This window comes from Tamandua tetradactyla, chromosome 4 (assembly GCF_023851605.1).
Source record: "Tamandua tetradactyla isolate mTamTet1 chromosome 4, mTamTet1.pri, whole genome shotgun sequence".
Taxonomy (NCBI): domain Eukaryota; kingdom Metazoa; phylum Chordata; class Mammalia; order Pilosa; family Myrmecophagidae; genus Tamandua; species Tamandua tetradactyla.
This window is the reverse complement of record NC_135330.1, coordinates 183,874,143-183,896,229: the sequence shown is the minus strand read 5'-3', so window position 1 is coordinate 183,896,229 and position 22,087 is coordinate 183,874,143. Positions and strand designations below refer to the sequence as shown.

At 40.1% G+C, this 22,087-nt stretch overlaps 1 protein-coding gene across 3 annotated transcripts in view; it reads left to right on the top strand.

Moving 5' to 3' along the window:
- Positions 1 to 22,087, top strand: part of GRTP1 (growth hormone regulated TBC protein 1) — an 87,614-nt gene that overhangs the window by 24,648 nt on the left and 40,879 nt on the right. For 2 of the 3 annotated variants that reach the window (XM_077158743.1, XM_077158745.1), the window contains exons 3-5: positions 6,395 to 6,553; positions 11,815 to 11,939; positions 14,701 to 14,797. In XM_077158743.1, the coding sequence (XP_077014858.1) occupies positions 6,395 to 6,553; positions 11,815 to 11,939; positions 14,701 to 14,797 (381 nt within the window). The remainder of the gene's footprint in view (positions 1 to 6,394; positions 6,554 to 11,814; positions 11,940 to 14,700; positions 14,798 to 22,087) is intronic. The other variant, XM_077158744.1, reaches the window with a different exon arrangement.

Below are 22,087 nucleotides of genomic sequence, written 5' to 3'. Positions count from 1 at the left end.
GGAACAAATACATTTGATTCCTGATGTGCCCTCACTTCGAGTGCTGGGAGCCTCAGTGTCAGGATGAACTGGGATGCTTGGCAGCCTATTTGATTTTACAGGAAACGGGGAATACTGTTCATCAGGCGAGAGGAATGTGCAGGTTGGATGGTTTCTGCGATCTGGTGGGCCCTGGCTGCAGTTTGGTTTCCTGCTGTGACGTTTTGCCTGTTAGCACTGGCACAGTTCTAAGAGAGATGTTTGTCAGGCTTCAGACAGGAGTGCATGAGTTATTCCAGAAATGTGAATCCAGTTCTCTTCCTGTGAGACATTGTGTGCCGACTGTAATAGAGTCAGGGCCGTGACATCCCCAGGGAAAAGATTACCCAGTAAGGAATGATGAGCCTGCAGGGTGGGGATTAACAGCTAAGAAGTTCAGTTTTCAGAGCTGTGTCACTGGCTTTCAGCAGGCACACCTTCAAATCCCCTCTTTTATCCTGTTCTTCAACCTTATCTCTCTCTCTCCTTTTTTTGATACTACTTTTTTTTGGGGGGAGAGAGAATTTTTAAATCTGTACTTCCTATTTAATGTCTCCAGTAACATAATTCTCCATAGATCTTGCACTCAACCTGTCTTAAGATGACAGCTATAACTTATTCTGCCTAATTATGCTATTTGTGGGTATAAGGAATGTATCTTTTTCTTTTTCCATAGCAACTATCCACCAGGAGCCCTCAAAAAGATGACATCCTTTCTCTCCCTCAATTTAGAAAGATGTGTGAATGACTTAAATTTAACAAATTTACCGTAGTCTTACCTTTAACTTAGTTCTTATCTTTATTCCTGCTTCATTTCCCATCTTAGTGGCAGGGGAGAAAGCATTATAGCCGTTTTGCTTCTTTTAAATTGCCTTCATTGTGGCTTAGAATATTAGCACCACCTAAATTAAAATTAAATTGGAAAATATATTTTAAAAGACAAAGTAAAAAAAACTGGGGTTTTGCTTAAATTTGTTGAGGCAGACAGTGGAAGTTAATTCTCTGGGGTCTTCCTTCTTTTAACATTTTCCAAAACTTATTTCACTTTGTATTTTACGCTTCTCTAAGCGTTAGTGATACTCTCTAGGTCAGCCCTGTCCTTGGGAAAGTAGTAATCTGTGAAGACAAGTTAAATTATTTTAATTTTCATCTAAGGAAACATTGTAAATTCAGATAACAAACATCAAAAAGTAGCAGAAACCCTGTTTTTGTTTTATTTTTCTGTTGTCTTTTTATTTCTTTTTCTGAATTGATGCAAATGTTCTGGGAAGTGATCATGATGATGAATATGCAATTATGTGATGATATTGTGAATTGCTGAGTGTATGTGTTGGGAATGTTTGTGTTTCTTTCTTGTAATTATTTAAATTAATACAATTAATTAATAAAAAATTAAAAATATATATGTGGAAATCATGCATTGGAAAAAAAAAAGTAGCAGAAACCTACTTTTGTTCTATGAAATATCTGTTGGATATTAACTGTCAGAACTCGTGTAGATTCACTGAGCCCATACTGTATTCAGTCATGCTACACGCTTTATTCCAATTTTCCAGATGAGGAAACTGAGGCTTACAAAGATTAAGCAACATGCTCAAGAAGTGGAGCTAGTAAGTCATAGATAGGAGAACGTCTGATTCCAGAGTTGATGTGTTTACCATTTTGACCTTTACGATTTTTTTTTTTTACTTTATTTATTTTTAATTCATGGTGAATTTTACTCTTTTTGGTGTACAATTCTATGAGTTTTGGCAAACACATAGAGTTGTGTAACTTTCATCATAATCAAGATTCAGAATTGCTCCATTCCCTCCCAGAATTCTCTCCAAGGGCTTCCCCTTTGTAGTCAATCCCCTCTTGCACTCATAGGCAGCAGCTGAGCTCTTCCTCATCCCTAGAACTTAGACTTTTCCTGGATGCCGTATAAATGAAATCATAGATTGTATGTAGCCTTATTGAGGCAAGCAACTTTCATTCAGCACGATGCAGTTGAGATTTATCCATGAACTTCCATGCATCAGTAGTTCATTCCTTTTTATTGCTGAGGAATATTTCACTGTATGGCTATACTACAGTGTTTTTTATCTGTTCATGAGTTGCAGGCTATTTGTTTAAGGCAGATAAAAACATTCACATATGAATTTTTGTGTGAACTTAAGCTTTCATTTCTCCTAAATACTTATGAGTGGGATTGCTGGTCATATGGTAAGTATGTGTTTAACATATAAGAAACTGCCAAACAGTTTTTTAAAAGACTGTTCTGTCTCCATTGACCTTACTTGGAACTTGGTTAAAAAGCACTTACTTATCTTTGGATGGGTCTATTTCTGGATTCTGTAATATATCCATTAATTTATGTTTTTATCTTTTCACCAATACCAACTGTCATTGTTGTTGATTTACAGTAAGCCTTACAGTCAGATAGTGTGACTTCTCCAACTTTGTTTTCAAAATCATCTTGTCTCTTCTAGTTCCTCACCTTTCCATATAAATCTTAGAATCAGATCGTTATTATCTACAAAATATTTTCTTAGGACATGCTTGGGATTGTATGGAATCAGTAGATTAGGTTGGGAAGAAAAGACATCTTAGCAATATTGAGTCTCCCAATCCATGAGCCCAGCATCTCTCTCCATTTATTTAGACCTTAAATTTCTTTTGCAGTTTTCAGCATAGAGATCCAGCAGATATTTTGTTAGATTTAAATCTAAATATTTCATTTTGGTGGATGGAGTGCTGTTGTAAGTGGTACTTGTTTTGGTTTGCTAAAGCTGCTGAAATACAATATACCAGAAATGGAATGGCTTTTATAAAGGGAGTTTATTGCATTACAAGTTCGCAGTTCTAAGACCATGAAAATGTCCAAATTAAGGCACCAACAAGAGGTTGCCTTGACTCAGGAAAGGCTGAGCTGTCTAGAAGACCTCTGTCAGTGGGAAGGCATGTGGCTGGCATCTGCTGGTTCCTGTTGTGTTCTGGGGTGCACAACAGTTTCAAACTGGCACGATACAGTGTTTAAAATTTTGATTTCCAATTGTTTGTTGCCAGTATGTAGCAATATAATTGATTTTTAGACATCATTTTTTTTCTTTCCTTTTCTTTTTTTTTTTTTTCAACCTCGTATGTAAGTAGGAACAGCCCTTGCCTGTGTTGGGACCGACAACCTCCCCTTAAGTGTTCAGCAAAGAAGGATTAACAACTCATTTGGTGCCCTTCTAAGGGCTCATGAGACCTACAACCAAACCTCAACATAAATCATACTATTTTGGAGGGAAGGTCAGGCTGAATTATTAGCACCTTTGGAACAGCTGGAAAAATAAAACAAAGCTTATGATTTTCATGTTCCTACGGCAGTATGAATAGACCAAATGCAGTGGAATGATGTTGCCAGAGATACAATCCTCAAATATGCTCCTAGAGAGATGAGGTGGATTTCTTAATTTCTTTCATCTTCTGTGGCTGATAGTGGCATTTGTTCTTTCTCTCCTCCAGATCATCTTGTCATCCGTGCATTTATTCAGCAAATATGGAATGAGCATTTGCTGCTTTCCAAGTATTTCAGGAGTGGGAGGCCTAGCATTGAATAGATAGACAAAGTTTTGTCCTCATGGTGCTTACATTCTGGTGCCATTAATTTCTTTAAGGCATTCTCATGCAGATGCTCACAGATGTTGGGTCATCTGGGAGTTTGAGTTAGTAAGGTTTTACTCCATAGTGTTTTCCTGGACTATAGTCTATGAAGTTATTCCTATTATTGTTTTTTTCTGTTAAATATAGCCAATACCTCAGTTAATTTTCTTTGTATGGCAGCTTGTGGGGTTTTACTGACTGTATATGATTTCATTTTTTTCCTAAATTATGGTTTCTTTTACAATAATGGTATTTACCATACAATATAAAGGGAAACAACAAAGCTTTAAATATATGCTTTGAAATTGAACTGTTCTGCAGGTTAAATTAAGGTCATTGAAAGCACAATGTGGCACCGCTGTAGTTAATATAATTAACTTGAATGTTAGTTTTATGAATTACTCCCATCTGCCTGGGAAATTACTCAATATTGATTCATTGTGTAGCCCATGTTTCTTGTTTTTTTTTCTATGTGTTTCTATGGCTATTAGAAAATTACTAGCTACTTTTTTAGATATTTATGATCAATGAAAATATACCTATAAAATGAAGTCGTTCTCAATTCCCAGAGATTAACTGAAAAAAACTAGATGTATTAGTTTTCCAGCTGCTAAAAAAAAAATACCACACAATGGGAATTTATTGGCTCAGTGTTTCAGAGGCTAGAAGTCTCACCTTCTACCTGGGTCAGTCTCTTCCAGCTGTCCAGCAGTCTGGGGGTTCCTTGGCTTTTCCATCACATAGCCAGGCACATGATGGCATCTTCTCTTCTGGAGTCCCTTGACTTCCAGCTTCCAGCTGTTCCCCATGCCTTCTCTCTCTGTGGCCTCCAGTAATAGGATTAAGACCCATCCTGTAGAATTAAGACAAATAAGAATACAGGGTAAAGGATGATATGTCTGTATTTTAAAACTTCAACTTCTGTATGAGACCAAAGGAAAAAGTGTTTTTTTGATGCAAAATTTATATTTTTGGTAATGCATTATCTAATTTAACTTGAATGGTCAGTTTATTTGAACACCACAATTACATGGAACCTTGAATAGGGCATGAAATCTTGTTGGTTTGTACAGGTCAGTGTGATGCCCCATGCATCCTAGAATAATTTGGGCGGAGAATAAAAGTATTGCAGAATCCCCTTGGGGGACTGATAAGAAAGGAGGAAATATTAAACTTCCCCATCTGAGGAATTCCCAATATTCTCGCAAGCAGTGGGGACAACAAATTCAATAGGCTGAGCCCTTGATCTTGAAGTCTGCCCCTGTGAAACTTATTCCTGCAAAGGAGAAGCAAAGCCTACTTATAACCATGCCTAAGAGTCATCCACAGGGAACCACTTCTGTTGCTCAGATGTGCCCTCTCTAAGCCAACTAAGCAGGTGAATCCACAGCCCTTCTCCGTATGTGGGACATTACTCCCAGGGGTATAGATCTCCCTGGCAACATGGGACATGGGTCCCGGGGATGAGCCAGGACCCAACATCATGAAATTGAGAAAACCTTCTTGACCGAAGTGGGAAAGAGAGAAATGAGACAAAATAAAGTTTCAGTGGTTGCGAGATTTCAAACAAGAGTTGAGAAGTTATCCTGGAGGTTATTCTTATGCATTATATAGAAATCCTTTTTTAGTGTATAGTGTATTGGAGTGGCTAGAGGGAAGTGCCTGAAGCTGTTGAACTGTATTCCAGTAGCCTTGATTCTTGAAGATGATTATATAACTATATAGCTTTTAGAGTGTGATCATATGATTGTGAAATTCCCTTTATCCAGGGTATTGACATATGAGTAAAAAAATAAGGACAAAAAATGAAAACTGGGGGGCGGTACGATGGTGGCTCAGTGGCAGAATTCTCACTTGCCATACCAGAGACCTGGGTTTGTTTCCCTGTGCCTGCCCATGCAAAATAAATAAATAATAAAAGATAAAAACTGGGGTGGGGGTATGAGGGGTAAAAATAAATTGGGTAGATTGCAATACTAGTGGTCCATGAGAGGGAAGGTAGGGGGTATGGGAAGTAGAGGGTTTTGATTGTTTCTTTTTATTTGTTTTTCTGGAGTGATGCAAATGTTCTAAAAATGATCGCAGTGATGAATGCACAGCTATGTGATGTGATGATACTGTGAGCCATTGATTGTATACTTTGGATGGGCTATGTTTGTGTGAGGATTTTTCAATAAAAATTAAAAAAAGAAAAAAAAGGATCTATCCTGATTGGGTTGGGTCACACCTTAACTGAAATAATCTCATAGAGGTCCTGTTTGCGTTGGGTTCACACCCACAGGAATGGATTAAGATTAAGAACATACTTTTCTGGGGTACATAACCCCAAGCCCCCATTTTATCCCTGTTCGCAGCCAATCTCACCCACATTCCCTGACCACATTACACCAGATCCTGCAGTCACTGGGGGTGGCGGTGGTCGTGGGGGGACGGCGACACTGGTGTCTGGAAGAGTGACTGCCCTACAACCAGAGCTGGGAAACCCCTTGACATCCAACCCCCTCTGCCCCTCCCCCAGTCACCCACTCCCGGGAGCACCCCGTGGAAGTTGCGATCTGAAAACTCAAACACCCCACCGTCCCATCACTGCCTGCTGCCCTTCCAGCCCTCAACACTCGTTCTTCAGCCCCATTAAAACACCCAGTCTCTAGGTTCCTCATGTGTCCCCTGGCGTGTCTCCCAGCTCCCTGTGGTTGCTTAGTGCACCCTGGTCTTTCCGCCTGACGCCCGCTTCTGTGTATTTCAGTGAAGCGCTACATCCGCAAAGGCGTGCCCCTGGAGCACCGTGCCCGCACCTGGATGGGGGTGAGCGGTGCTCAGGCCCAGATGGACCAGAACCCCGGCTACTACCACAGGCTTCTCCAGGCAGCGAGAAATGACAGCTTGGAGGAGGCAATCAGGACAGGTGAAAACTGTTCTTTGTTCCTCCGGTCAGTGACGGTGTATGAGAAGGAAGCAGACCAGGCACCAGCCCTACCCCAGTTCAAGGGAAGGATTTGTGTCTGCCCCCAGTTTTTTAAAGTCGTAGCGTTGTAGAAGAAACTTACATTGTTAAAAAATGCAGCAGTTGATTTTAATTTGTACTTATAGTGTTTCCCCCATAGGAAAATAAAATCTTAAGTGTTCATGAGGGGCAGATAATATTCTTAATTCGTTCAGCAAGTACTTGTGTGCCTAGCTAGCTAATTAAGACAATGGTATTAAAAAGGCCAGATTACTTCCAGGAACAATCCCAGAAAGTGAAAAGGCAGTCAAGCAAGCAACTGTAATATGTACAATAATTGCCGTAAGGGATTTGTAGCTAATATTAATGCATATATATACACACACACATAAAGCCACACACCAGAGTTTTGTGTTGTTGAAATCATCTTTTTGGGTATCAAACTATAACAACTTTCTAGAGGTGCTGATGATTTTGGCCCTTAATTTCTTTATCCCCCAATAGCCTCAGTAGTTGCCTAGAGCATAAGCTGTATGCTACTGGCTCTTAAAAGTCAAAGTGCTCAAAAAAAAAAAAAAAAGGTTCAACTTAAATAATTAGGTCTTTAGAAAGTACATCTGCCTTTCTGTTTTTCAGTTTTTGAGAACCACCAAAATTTTAAAAAGAATACTTAACTAAAAAAAAAAATCAGTGAAATGCTGAGCTGTTGAAATGACTTGGAACATTGAGAAGGGGGTGTGTCCCCAACATAAGGAATGGCCACCCTTTAGCCCTTGTTGGCAAACTTGGCTCCCGAACTCCTGAGGTTCTCATATGCACAGAGCAGGAGTTGATAGAGAGAAGGATTTCCCAACAGAGGCTCAGGGAGCTGGGGGTTGATCAGCTGCATCCTGATCAACATAGAGCAAAACACAGCCAAGGTCACAGAACAGAAGCATTGGCTGGCCTTCTATGGCCACAGCCTGGCTGCTTGTCACTCAGCATGGCCAGAAATGTTTATGCAAATTTAGACAGAAGAGAATTGAGATTTCAGATAGGCTGAGCTTATCACTTACAATAGAATAGTGCTATTTGTTTGAAAAGTGAATTTTACAATCTCTGTTTAGCATTTTTGGATAAATTCTCCTGCAGTAACAGTATATTGGATGCTTCATTCCCACAGCCAATTTCATTCCTGTCTTAGTTTGCCAGGTTGTAGTGATAAATACCACCCGATGGGTTCGCTTAAACAGTAGGAGTTATTGACTTATGGTTTTGAAGCTAGAAAGCTTGCTTCCTCCTGGGGTCAGTAGCATTCTGTTGCTGGTTTGCTGGCAATCCTTGAGTTTACACACGGTGCTGTCTTCTCCTTTCTCGCGTCTGTGACTTCCAGGTCCTCTTTATAAGGTTCCCAGTAATAGGGTTAAGACCCACCGTCATTCAGTTGGCCGCATCTCACCTACAAATAATATCAAAAGGTCCTATTTACAGCGAGTTCCCATTCACAGAACTGGATTAAGATTAAGAGCATGTTCCCCCCCCCCCCCCCCGGGAACATAATTCAGTCTACCACAATGCCATGTAAATATGGACAAAAAAAAACCCTGTTCATGTCTACCTCAGCACTGGAGAGAAGGGGCATTTCATGTCCTATAAGAGGATTCCAAAACAGATAGAAATTCTTTCCATATTAAAAAATATGACATGGTAATGACTGCATCTGGTCACTAATTTCAAATAGTAAAAATACTCTCATTTCCACTTGATCTTCTCTATTGTTTTTTGAAATGTTTAGAATTCTGGGGAAAAAATTCTTTTTAAAAGAGCTTGAAGGGATACAGACTGTGCAACAGGACTGGATACAAAAACTCAGAAATGGACAGCACAATACTACCTAACTATAATATAATTATGTTAAAACACTGAATGAAGCTGCATGTGAGAATGATAGAGGGAGGAGGGCTGGGGACATAAATGAAATCAGAAAGAAAGATAGATGTTAAAGATTGAGATGGTATAATCTAAGAATGCCTAGAGTGTATAATAATAGTGAAATGTACAAGGTACAATTTAAAAAATGTTTTTGCATGAGGAAGAACAAAGAAATGTCATTATTGCAGGGTACTGAAAATAGATGGTAATTAATATTTTAAAATGTCACCTTCTGTGTGAGACTAAAGCAAAAAATGTTTATTAGTTACAAAATTTATATTTTGACTAGTGCATTTTCTAATATAACTTATGTAGATAGTTTGATTGAACGCCATAAGTACTTGGAATCTCAGGTAGGACATGAGATTTTGCTGGTTTGTCCAGAGTGATGCCCCGATGAATTCCAGAGTGATTGGATCAGTGAGTGGAAAAGTATCTGCAAAGCTCCCTTCGGGGAGTGGTGAGAACGGGGAGAAATTCAACTTCCCCAAGTTGAATTCTTGATATTCTCACAAGCAGTGTGGACAACCAAAGCTATAGGCTGAGCTCCCAGTCTTGGGGTTTGTTCATATGAAACTTAACCCCACAAAGGACAGGTCAAGTCTACTTAAAATTTAGTCCTAAGAGTCACCCCCAAGAGAGCCTCTTTTGTTGCTCAAATGTGGCCCCTCTCTCCAGCCAACACAACGAGCAGTCTCACCACCCTCCCCCTCTCTACGTGGGACGTGACTCCCAGGGGTGTGGACCTTCCTGGCAACGTGGGACAGAGATCTTGGAATGAACGGAGACTCAGCATCAAGGGATTGAGAAAAACCTTAGAATGAGCTGAGACTTAGCATCAAGGAATTGAGAAAACCTTCTCGACCAAAAGAGGGAAGAGGGAAATGAGACAAAGTGTCAATGGCTGAGAGATTCCAAACAGAGTCAAGAGGTTATCCTGGAGGTTATTCTTACGCATTAAATAGATATCACCTTGTTAGTCAAGATGTAATGGAGAGGCTGGAGGGAAGTGCCTGAAAACGCAGTGCTGTGTTCCAGTAGCCATGTTTCTTGAGGATGATTGAATAATGATACAGCTTTCACAATGTGACTGTGTGATTGTGAAAACCTGTGTCTGATGCTCCTTTTATCTACCTTGTCAACAAACAAGTAGAACATATGGAATAAAAATAAATAATGGGAACAAATGCTAAAATAAATTTAGTTTAAATGCTAGTGATCAATGAAAGCAAGGGGTAAGGGGTGTGGTAGGTATAATCTCTTTTTTTTCTTTCCTGTGGTTTCCATAGGAAACCACAACTTCTCTTTCCTGTGTTCGTTTTATTTCTTTTTCTATTGTCTTTTTATTTCTTTTTCTGAATTAATGCAAATGTTCTGAGAAATAATGAACATGCAACTAAGTGATGATATTGTGAATTACTGATTATGTATGTTTTTTATTTTGTTTTTTAATTAATAAATAAATTTTAAAAAACATTAAAAAAAGTGCAATGAAAAGTAATGTGCTCCAAGGCATTAAGCGTAATGTACTTTTCATATGTATTTTTCTATAAACAAAGATAAGGCTGGGGGTGAGGACAGAAGTGGGGAATTGAATATTGTTGTAGCATTTTATAGCAATTATATAGTCATCAGTGCTAAACTACAGGTTGGATTTCCTTAGCCATAGAGTAGAGATAATATGCATCCTCACCATATAGCATTGCAGAGAACGTTAATAATGATGATAGAATAAAGTGTATTCTGTCTTGGGATATGGAGATATATCCATCTCTGTAGATATTAAAGATATATACATATACACGTACATACACACAGTCCTTATTAGAAGTATCCCAATTCGTTTTGGGATAATCATATGCAGTATGGTAGCAAACACACCACTGATTCAATTTACTTTTTTTTTTTTTATTTGCATGGGCAGGCACCGGGAATCGAACCCAGGTCTCCAGATACTGCCCCACTGATCCAATTTAACTAGGGTACTAGAATCAGCAAAAAATATGTTAACATATATTTATTCTCTTTGTTCTTCTGCCTGTCTACTGTATTAATATATAAAAATCAACTTTAAAAAGTCATGATCTGTGTTTAAACCATGGACGATAGATGATAGTACGATTATAAAAACGCGTTTTCATCAGTTGTAACAAAGGTACCACCCCCAATGCAAGGTCTTACTAATAGGGATATATCCAGGAATCCTGTATTTTATGCACGATTGTTCTGTAAACCCACAACTTCTCTTTATAAAAATAAATAAATAAATAAATCAGGTATCAGGTCAGTGTGAGGGCAGAGCTTAGTCTTGACCACCTGTGTTTCCGTCCACGGGGCTGGGAAAAAGTGACTTAAGAGGTGCTGTTTCCCGGCTCAGCCGAGGAAGGGGGACGCGGCGATGAAAGGAAAAGGAGGGGCAGAGAAACCCGCCTGCCTGCAAAAGCCGGCCGCGCCGAGTTTATTTAGAACTAAGTGTTCGGTTTTGTCTGTTTATCTGAAAGGGAACGTCAGTGTTTTCCACCTCTTTGTTTTTTTAACCTTCAGGGTTGGGGAAGTTTTTCCTAAAGTTTTGTGTAAAGTATTTCCCACTTCATCCATCGCAACCAGTGCTTCATGAAGAGGGCGGAGCAAGGAGCGGCGGCAGCGTGGCTCGGGGCGGTGAAGGAAAGTGAGGGCGCAGGGCGCCCCTAAGGAGCTGGGCCGGGAAAGATGAGGAGCCGAGGGGGCTCTGGGCTCAGTGTCTCGCTTTCATGCTCGCCGGCCAGGACCTCCTGCAGCCCTGAGAAATCCCACTCTGCCATCACTGATTTAGAGAAAAAGAACTGGTGGGACCCAACCTCTAACCCTTTGGGCTACAGCAGAGAGCAGGGCAGGGGGAGTCCAAGGAACGTCCATTTCCTTGACTGCCTGCAGGCTGCTGGAGTTAAGTCAAACCGTGGGGAAGGGGGTCAGGCCCTTACGTTACAGTTATGGTCTGTTTTGGGAAGCCTCCTTTCCCAAGAAGGGTCAGAGTTCTTGATTTAGATCTGTGGTTGCTCAACCTTCCCTACACCTGCATAGCTTTAGAAGTATTCCCAATTCAACCTAAACCAATAAATCAGATTTACTGGGTGTGGGGCTCAGATATGCTTTTTAAAAAAAGCCCACCAGGTGATTCAAGTGGAGAATCAAGGGTCAAAAACTGTTCCTTAGATCTTAACTAGAATCTCAACACTCTTATGGATGGACACACAAGAATAGTGTTAAGTGCCTTTAGATCTGTCTGCTATTTCTATCATTTGAATAAGTATTTTTCATGAATTTCCCTACAGATATGAACAGGACCTTCCCGGACAACATCAAATTCCGAAAAACTGCAGATCCCTGTTTACAAAAGACCCTGTACAATGTGCTGCTGGCATACGGGCATCACAACCAAGGCGTGGGGTACTGCCAGGTGAGCAGAGCAGGTGCCTCCCAAGTTAGCACACACTAGTCAGAGCCGTAAGTCACCGACACCCCACACGCTTCCAACAGTGACATTCCCTAGTTGAGCTAAGTGTATTTGTCATCCCGATCCATAAATTCCCTAAATCATAGCACCTTAAAAAAGGCTTTAAATATTTTCCAAATGAAAAAGTAATGAGATATCTTCTTAGCGTCATATGGTAGTTAGATGGGGGTAAAGGTGGAAATTTGGGAAACAGATGGAAAGTAAGTGAACACAATATTCATCTACTAGAATACAAAGATAATCAGAACCTAAACGACGTAAGCACAGATTGTGTGTGTGTGTGCGTGTGTGTGTCTTGTAGGGTGGGTGTGCTCTTGTGAAGTGAAATTCTGGAAGTCAGATCTTCCCTGGAATAAGGGGAGCAGTGTGCTTTATTGCCTCCTCATTTCAGATGATCTTTTTGCTGGGTGGATTGGCATGTGATGTTGGCAAAAATCATTTCTCATTTCCTTACACCATGCTCTTAATTTGGGAGTACATCAAAGGGATACTTTAAAATATGATAGGGAATACCAAGAACAGAAATATGAAATCTAATGTTTATATTTGATTAGGGACAGACCAAACTCATGCATCTGTCTGTAGATGCACGTGGACTTTCCTGCCCGGACTTTTCCGCCTTGTGTGCTGTTTCAGTGTCTCTGTGCTCTCTAGGAAGCAGATGCCTGAGCGGCTTGGCTAAGTTTTGCAGAGGGCTCACCAGGTTTTGAGACTCTGTGCAATGTTCCGGGCTACGGGAGGGCTTGTCTCTGACTGTTTTTAGGACAGCACTCACTGCCTTTTATCTGAAATGAAAGCACCAGATGACGCCCGTCACCATGGTTGCAAGTGTCAAGCACGTGGCTGTCACGGGAATTGGGAAGCAGCTTCCCCTGCTTTTGAGGCCACATGCCTCACATCCTCTTAGAGGCTGCCAGCTTGTTTAAGATTTCCTGAGAGGACAGTGAATGAAATCCATAGTGATGGGTGGCTTAAATCTAATGTTCATATTTGGAAGATGGCTCTGGAAATGTATTTTTAAGACCAGGGAGTCCAGAGTCCTTGGTTTGTTAAATAAAATTTTTAATAAGCTTCTGCGCAAAATTTGGATCGCTTTAGTAACTTGAGTTCCTGCCTTTGCTGCTGCTCTTTGGCACAAGCAAAGGAAGTGGGCTCCAGAGATAAAAGAAGGGAAAATGTGGGCAAGGAGTAAAGGCTGCTTTGAAAAGACCAGCAGCAAAGAAATGTCATAGCTGCTACTGATCACTGTGTCTAAATAATTCATAAGGTATATTTTTACATTGCTCCGTTGCATGTAGGTGGTGCATGCATAAAGACGAAGTTAGGCTGGGTCCATTCTTCTCAGACAGAATTTCTGCCATTCTCAGCTTTCATTACTGTTAATACTATATTGTCCAGGATCAAGAATGTGGACTGTAGAAGTTGGGGAATCCTAGAACTATCTTTATATTATTCCGGTTGCTTTTCCTTTAGGTTTTAAAAATAACTTTATTTAATGAAACCTACACAGTTTTAAATAGCAGCATGATTCCAAAAGCTCTTCTGGCTTTTGTTCATATATGTGTGTGAATGGAGTCATAGCGTGCATACTATTTTGTGTTATACTTTTTACCCTCAAAATTTGCCTGTGATATTTATGAGTCAACACAGTTCACACGCTCGCCCTTGGTGACATAAATGTCGTGTCTTCTACCAACTCTGGTTGACATCATTTACTCATTGGTTCCATTTTCAGTCATAGAGCCCTCACCTGCCTCTTGCCTTCACCAATGGCAATAATATTATCTCTGAATAGGTTACTTTTGTTTTATTAATCACATTCCTGGGGGTCTCTGTTTTTTTAAGCAAAATTACAAGGTAAAAAGATATTACAGGTTGTGTGTGCGCATGTGTTTTAACTCTGAACGAATTTCCAGATTAAAATAATTTTCTAGCAATGTGTAGGAATATTTATCTGCAGGTTATCTCTCTAAATTATGCAGTATGTTAATTTAACTTGGTTTATAAAAGCTGAATTTTTATCCCTTAATACCAGAGAAATACATATTTGTTTTAGAAAATACTGGCGAGCAAAAAAAAAAAAAAGAAAGAAATTCAAAGTCACCTGAAATCCAATCACTCAAAGATGGACTCTCACTGTTGTAAAGCCTTCCAGTGCTGTTTTACAATGCCTCACTGGTTTTCTCAATTCAGAGTTGCAGATCTCAGTGTCTTCTGGCATCACCTGCCCTTTGGCAGATGTGAACTGTGAGTTTTCCAGAACAGTCTTCACCACAAATTTCTCTCTGTATCCCCATATGTCAGACCATGTTCTTTACTGTTTATATAAAATGTGGTCACTGGTATAGTTTAACCTCTGATAAATAACTTTATGCCATGTTTTGGTTTGTTTTAGGAAACAGTTGTAAGTTGTGTTATTTTATTACAATGTTACTATCAGTTGAAAAGATAATTTTTTAGGCAATTTTTTTTTTATTTTAAGGCATATTTCACTGAAAGCTGTCCTTTTCCTTCATTTTCATGTAACCTTAATAATTATATAACTAAATGACAGCACCTCAGTAGCCATGAAGTTCTCAAAATCACTCTAGAATTGTGCAAGTTTTAGGGCTGAGCAAGAGAAATGGAAACTTAGTGGTTAGCAGCCAAACTAGTACAGAATCTTATCAATGTGGAGTTCCGTTTCTCATTTTTCTAATTTCAGGGCATGAATTTTATAGCAGGATATCTGATTCTTATAACGAAGAATGAAGAAGAATCATTTTGGCTGCTGGACGCCCTTGTTGGAAGAATATTACCTGGTATGTTGAAAATTCCTACTACAGCTGATGTTACCGAAATGATTCAGCTGACAAGTCAGGATTTAATGAAAACATTATCGCATTGCCTGGGAGTTGAGGTTAAAAATCTTTTTGCAGTTGAGTCAAAGAGAAGAAAAATATTTACGTAGATTGGCTCCAGCTCGAGCAGCTGGCGTTTCTGGACCTGGTGGAGTTTTTTTCCCTCTCCGTCTTGGAGCTTGCATTTGGCTGAGACTGTCTGCTTGGCTCAGCTGTTACTCAGTCTATGCCCTTTTGTACTGAGACTTGTCGGGGTATATTGAAAATCTCATTAAGAGATGCTTTACAAAGTCTATGAGAGATCAACTTGGTATGTATAGATACTTATATTGAGTTTGTGAATACTGATAAGAGCATGGCAATTGTCAGCTATTATCACTGTTTAAGGTGAAAATCACTTTTCATATATTCCTACTTTTCTGTTTATTAATAAACAAATTAAGCACTAATTATAGCAAAGTATAATGAAGACTATGAAGGGTAGTGTGAGACCCATTTTAGGAAGAAAAGTAACCAGAGTCATCCTTGGGTGGGAGAGAACTTGTAAGCTAATACTTCTTTCCTGCCCTTCCCCAACTGTAATTGTGATACTGGTTAAAATGAGCATCATGCTTAGCCTTATGGGCAAAAATAGTTGCAGAGCAAAATACAGCCTGGAAGGTGTGGCGAGAGATGGGGAGGCCTGTGCTGACTGGTGGATGGAGAGATTGTGATCTCCCCAAACCAGAATATGAGTCCTGGGTCGGTTGTGTTTCTTTGTGGCTTCTAAGAATTCCCTCCACGCCTTGCTCCGTGTACTGCTGAGGCAGAGCTGTGACTGGTAATGCTGAGTCTGGTAAGGATCCCAGGGAGGGTACCCAGGAGAACTGACACCCCACTTCCAAGAATTTAGAATATAGTTAAAAAGATGAGAGGGGTATATAGCTATAACGAAGGAAATTGAGTACTTGCTATGTTTAAGGTTTTATCATAAATTGCATGTACATTCTCATTTAATCCTCAGAACAACCGTACCACATAGGCACAATTATTAAATCTGTTTGACAGCTGAGAAAATTTAGGACCTAAGGAACTGAGGTGATTGGCCTGGTGACACGGCTGTAGGTAGCAGAGCCTGGACTCAAACCTACAGCGATACGACTCTAAAATCTGTGCATGGAAGAGATGAAGCTCGCGCGGCATCAGGAAGAAATGCAAGACCCAGATAGGCAGTGGGAGACTGGGAGGGCCACTCGTACTACAGCTAACAAGGCGCAAAATACGGGAATGTCAGAAACCAGCCTGGATGGAGTGGCAGGAGGGGAAAAGGAAAGCGGGAGGTGGGAAGATCCTCAGGTAGAAGAGAGACCTGTTCATAGTGATTTCCAGGCCAATGACGCAATGAAAAGAGCATTTTATGAAGATTCATGTGGTATCAGTCAGTAGAGGATTGCTGCAGGGTGATCCTAAAGGAGTGGGGAGACCAGGTGAACTGTCTCAGCTTGAAGCAGTTAACGAGGGCGGATTGGCAGAATTAAAGGAAAATGGTATTGAGACTTCACAGATGAAATTTTGATAGAGTTATGGAACAAGGTTCACTGTTCTTGTTTAATTTTGTCCAGAAACCAAATTGTGATGATTATCGATATCCATGATCAATTCAGTTCTTTCCAGCAAATATTTGTTGAAAACCTTTCACATGCGAGCACTATACTTGGTATATGGAAAACATCAGTGAATAAGACATAAAAACCCTTTTGTAGAGCTTATATCTTAGCAAGAGGGCCAGTAATGAACAACAGAAATCCCATGATAAACTGGTAAATTATATTGGGTATTAGAAGGTGATAATTGACAAAAAAAAACCCAAAAAACAACACACAAACTCCAGATTTTCCCTAAAGTGGTAATGTGATTATTTAGATTTATTGTTAAGGCCAGAAAAGATCATTTCCTATATTAATTATTTGATTTCTTTAGAGCAAACGGCAGTGCAAATAGGTCTTGATGCACAACCAAAGGAAGATACCAAAATAAAAATGTTATTATTGGGAGGAGGGGAGGGTGAGTTATTGTCATTACGAGCTCTCCATATGGCAGAGAAAGGAAGCAAATGCGTGTCCTGTTATTTAAATTCTGGTTACCCAAACTAAGTCATTTGGGGGCCACAATTATCCTGCTTTTAATTGTTTCTTTTTAAGTTATACAAGTAATATGCAGATATATTCTTGCCTTAGTTTGCCAGGGGAGCCATGATAGATACCACACAATGGGTGGATTTAAAACAACAGAATTTATTGTCTCACGGTTTAGGAGGTTAGAAATCCAAAACCAGGTCTCGACCAACCGGCCATACTTTCTCCCGGGGCCCAGGTGCCCTGGCTCTGGCTGCCTGCCATCTTTGGGTTGCTTGTCTTGCATCCTTGGGCTCCAATTTCAATTCTCTGCTTTGCTTCCCTGTCTCTCTTAGCATCTCCTCTTTTGAGGCCATTGCCCACATTCTAGGACCTGCCCTTCCTGGGTGCCATTCTCGCTGGATAGGCAAATTGCAGATGAGATGCTGTGATGGTAACGGAGGTGGCAGGCTCCCCTCCCCTCTTCCCTAACAACTCTGCACCTCCCCTCCCTTCCCCCCAAAAAACATTCTCCATTGGAATCTACCACGGTGGCTCTTGAACTTTTAGGTAAGAGCAGAGTAATTCTCTTTTCCAAAATTGATGATTTCCTGCAATACACAATTTAAAACAAGGGAAGGGTAGGGCTATTTCTTCGCAGGAAGGCATGTGACACTGATACGCTTGTATCAACATGCCATCCCCCTTGCAGACACAAATATTTTCCTTACTCTTCTCTTTGTCATGTATGATATCTCACTTACGCAATAAGAATTTTTGCCGATTATTTTTATGTCGTACACATTCATTGTATTGACAGTGAAAAAAAGAGAGACATCCAGATAAAGAAAAAAATTACCCATCCCCCACTGATAACTACCACTTTTAATATTTTTATTATTTATTTCCGGGCTTCTTTCTGTGCCCTAGCTAATTAGAAACAACTTGTACTTACACTGTACAGTTCCATATCCTGTTTCCCCCCCGCTTAATATCATGTGGTCAGAATTTCTCCATTTTGTAAATACCTTTTTTTTTTTTTTGCACGGGCAGGCACCAGGGATCGAACCCAGGTCTCTGGCATGGCAGGCGAGAACTCTGCCTGCTGAACCACTGTGGCCCGCCCTGTAAAATATCTTTTGAAAACTTTTTAAATGGCTACATGGTATTGCAATTTATAATTGGAACATACCTTATTTAACTATTGGTGGGCATTTGGCTTATCTCTATTTCCCCTACTGTCATAAATAATGCTGCACTGAAATGTCCTTAAAGATAAAGCTTTGCATGTGATTCCAGTTATTTTCTTTCTTTTTTTTAGTTGCTCTGTAAACAAAAAATACAGGATTCCCATATACTATCCTATTATCAACATTTGGTTTTGGTGTGGTTGCAACATTTGTTACAATTGATGAAAGCACATTTTTATGATTGTACTACTTATTAATTATAGTCCATAATTTACATTGGAGGTCACTGTTTGTGTTGTACAGACATACGGTTTTTTAAAAATTTTATTTTAGTGTCCTATATACAACCTAATATTTTCCCTTTTCACCGTATTCAGATATATGCATATTTCAGTGCTGTTAATTATATTCACAATGCCATGACCACCATCTATTATCACATCATTTCCATTATCCCAATTAGGGACCGTGTACATTTTAAGCCTTAACTTCCTGATCCCTATCCCCACCCCCCCATCCCCGGTAACCTATAGTCAGAAGTCTGGATTCTGACTCTGTGAGTTAGCTTATTCTAATTTCAAATCCGTGAGCTCATACACTCTCTGTCCTTTTGTGTCTGGCTTATTTCGCTCAACATGATATCTTCAGGGTTCATCCATGTGGTTGCATGGGTCAGAACTCCATTCCTTTTCACGGCTGAATAATATTCCATTGAGTGTATATACCACCTTTTATTTATTCATTCATTGGTTGATAAACACTTCAGTTACTTTCATCTTTTGGAAATTTCCAGTTATTTTCTTAAGAAAAAATCCTAAAAGTGGAATTTTAGGGTCAAAGGATATGCCCGTTTTTAAGGATTAACATATGATGCCAAACTTCTTTTCTGAAGGCTTCACTAGCATGAAATATCTTTCTGGTTCCATTTAAACACCAACAGGGTTTTTCCTTTTCTCACAGGAGCACAGAGAAGTGGCAGGGATTTTGGCGTGAGAGGCAGGGAACGTGGGCTCTGCTCCTGAAGGTGGAGGGGAGTGGGTGGGCTCCAGTTCCGACGAGACTCACCCCTGGGGCTTCTTCTACCTCCAGGCCCCCTTGGGACCCTCCCTGAGGTCACACTACTGATTGTAATGTGACTCCCTGTGGATGTGTAGAGGGTGAGGGAAGGCTGGAGGCATGGCTGATGAATAGTGAGAAGCCATCCATGTGTTGGTGGGGATTTTTTTGGGGGAGAGAGAGGATTTTTGAATTTGGGGGGCGGTGTATAAGCAACAGATAACTGGCAACAACCAGAGGGTTCCCAAAAGCTTATATGACATCCCTGTGTCTGGAAAGAAAATACTTTTAATTTCTCAGTATTTCATAATTTTCTAGTCATTTTAAGAGGACTAATTTGTAGACAGCTGTAATAACTTGAGGCGTATTCCCCCACTTCAGAGCTGAGAGCGCTGAAGTTCACAGGTGCCCTGGGGCTCATGGCTGGGCCCTGCAAAACCTGGTACTTCCCATCTGAGTCCTGGCTATTGGCTACACCCTCTTTAGTTAGGCACTGTTCCAGTTTGCTAGCTGCTAGAATGCGATATACCAGAAACGGAATGGCTTTTAAAACGAAGAATTTATTAAGTTGCAAGTTTCCAGTTCTAAGGCCATGAAAATGTCCTAATTGAAGCAAGTCTATAAAAATGTCCAAATTAAGGTACCAACAAGAGGTTACCTTCACTCAGGAAAGGCCGATGAAGTTCAGGGTTTTTCTTTCAACTGGAAAGGCACATGGCAAACTTGGAGATGTCTTCTAGCTTTCTCTCCAGGCTTCTTGTTCCATGAAGCTTCCCCTGGGACGTTTTCCTTCTTCATCTCCAAAGGTCTCTGGCTGCATGGGCTCTGCAGTTCATGTGAATCTCTAAAAAAGGGTCTCTCTCCAAAATGTTTCCTCTTTTAAAGGATTCCAGTAAACTAATCAAGACCCATCTGGAATGGGTAGAGTCACATCTCCAGCTAATCAAGTTAATACCCACCATTGGGCATGTCACATCTCCATGGAGATAATCTAATTAAAGTTTCCAGCCTACATTATTGAATAGGTATTGAAAGAAATGGTTACTCCCACAAGATTGGATCAGCATCAAACACCGCTTTTCTAGGTTACATAACCCTTTCACACCAGCACAGGCACCGTTTCCCTTAGCAGCTTCCACGGACCCATCCTGGACTTATCATCAGAATCTCCGAGATGTTTCTTTGGCCCATTCTAATTTGCAAATATTGGCGTAAAGGGTAGTTTCTTCTGAAGGCAAATATCAAGTATTGCGACTGAGAGTTAACAATTAACAAATGGAGATTGTTGAATCGTTGCATAGATGCGTTCTGGTTTTTTTTTTTTTTTTTTTTGGCTTTTGAGTATATTGTAGAATAGCCAAAAGTTAATACCTGAGATAGACTCAGCCCTTGTTTATAAGTGCTATCATAGTAGTAAACACTCCACCTTCCCTTGTTTGAATCCATTAAAACCCTGAACTCCTTAGAAGCCAGGTGAAAGGTTTTTAGGACAATAGGCATCTGATCGCCTGCTTTGAGCTTAGCAATAAACTCTTTCTCTGTTTGAAACTCTGGTGTCTCAGGAATTGCTCATTTGAGTGCATTGGGCAGAGAAGCCCTTGCTTTTGTTCAGTAAAAGTATCAATCACCTTACTGATCCCTGAGGGTGGCCCTCACAGAATGTTAGAATAGGACAAAGCTTTAAGATCTTCCCTTTGTTACCATACCAAGCTGATGGATTTTTTTTTGCCTGACGCACTCAAAACGACCAATTCCTGAGACACCGGAGTTTCAAAGAGAGAAAAACTTTATTACTAGGTGTATAGCAGGAGAGCAGATGGCCTGTTGACCCCAAAGTCTGCCTACCCGAATTGCAGTAATTCTGATAGTTTTATAGTATTAAAAGATGGGCAGGTTTTAGGATCATGGGCACAATGGTCCCAGATGATAGGATTGGGTGTGATTTAATTATTGGACAGGCACGGATTGATTTCATGTGTAATCACAGAACGTATGTGAGTAAATGGTGGCCTTAATATGATGGGCGTGATTTTTAGTATTATAACGAGGTATAGGTGACTTATAGGTTGAAGTATAAGCTTCTGTGCAGTCAGATGGGCCTGTTTTTTCTGAACATGGGGTGGGTTAGTTCTGGGCTGACCCAGGACCCTTCATTAATAAACATTAGGGACCCTCTTTAGTTTTATGGGCACAAGTGAAGATTAGTCACAAGGTTTGTACAGTCACAAGGGCACAGTATAAAGTCTAATCGACCATTGTCCAAGAACAAAGCAGCTGGATTCCAATGAAAAGATTTCAGGTATTTTCCTCTGTCTACTGCAGTATACCAGAAAGCAGAAAGGAGTAACTGTGTATTCAACAATCACAAACATCCCTTAGATCCTAATTTCTGAGTTATACCTTTGAAGTCTCTTATTTTGTAGGCAAGGGGCCCCAAATGCAGGGGCCTGAGTCATGGTGTGTGATCGTGCAGTGAGGGCCAGGACCCAGGTTGGGCCATCACTGGGGAGCCCCCTTCTGTGCACCCCCAAGGCCAGGTCCTTGTATGCAAGGTTTACCCTGGATCCCCAGGGTGGATAATTACTGTATTGAATTGTTCTTCCTTTTTGGTGGCCCACATTTTTACATCCTCCCTTTTTTTAAAAATTTTTTTTAAAATTTATTTATTAATTAAAAAATTAAGAAACAAATAAAACATCAACACATATAATCAGTAATTTACAATATCATCACTTAGTTGCATATTCATCATTTCTTAGAACATTTGCATTAATTCAGAAAAAGAAATAAAAAGACAATAGAAAAAGAAATAAAACGAACACAGGAAAGGAAAAAAAAAAAAGATTACACCTACCATACACCGTACCCCTCACTTTCATTGATGACTAGCATTTCAAACTAAATTTATTTTA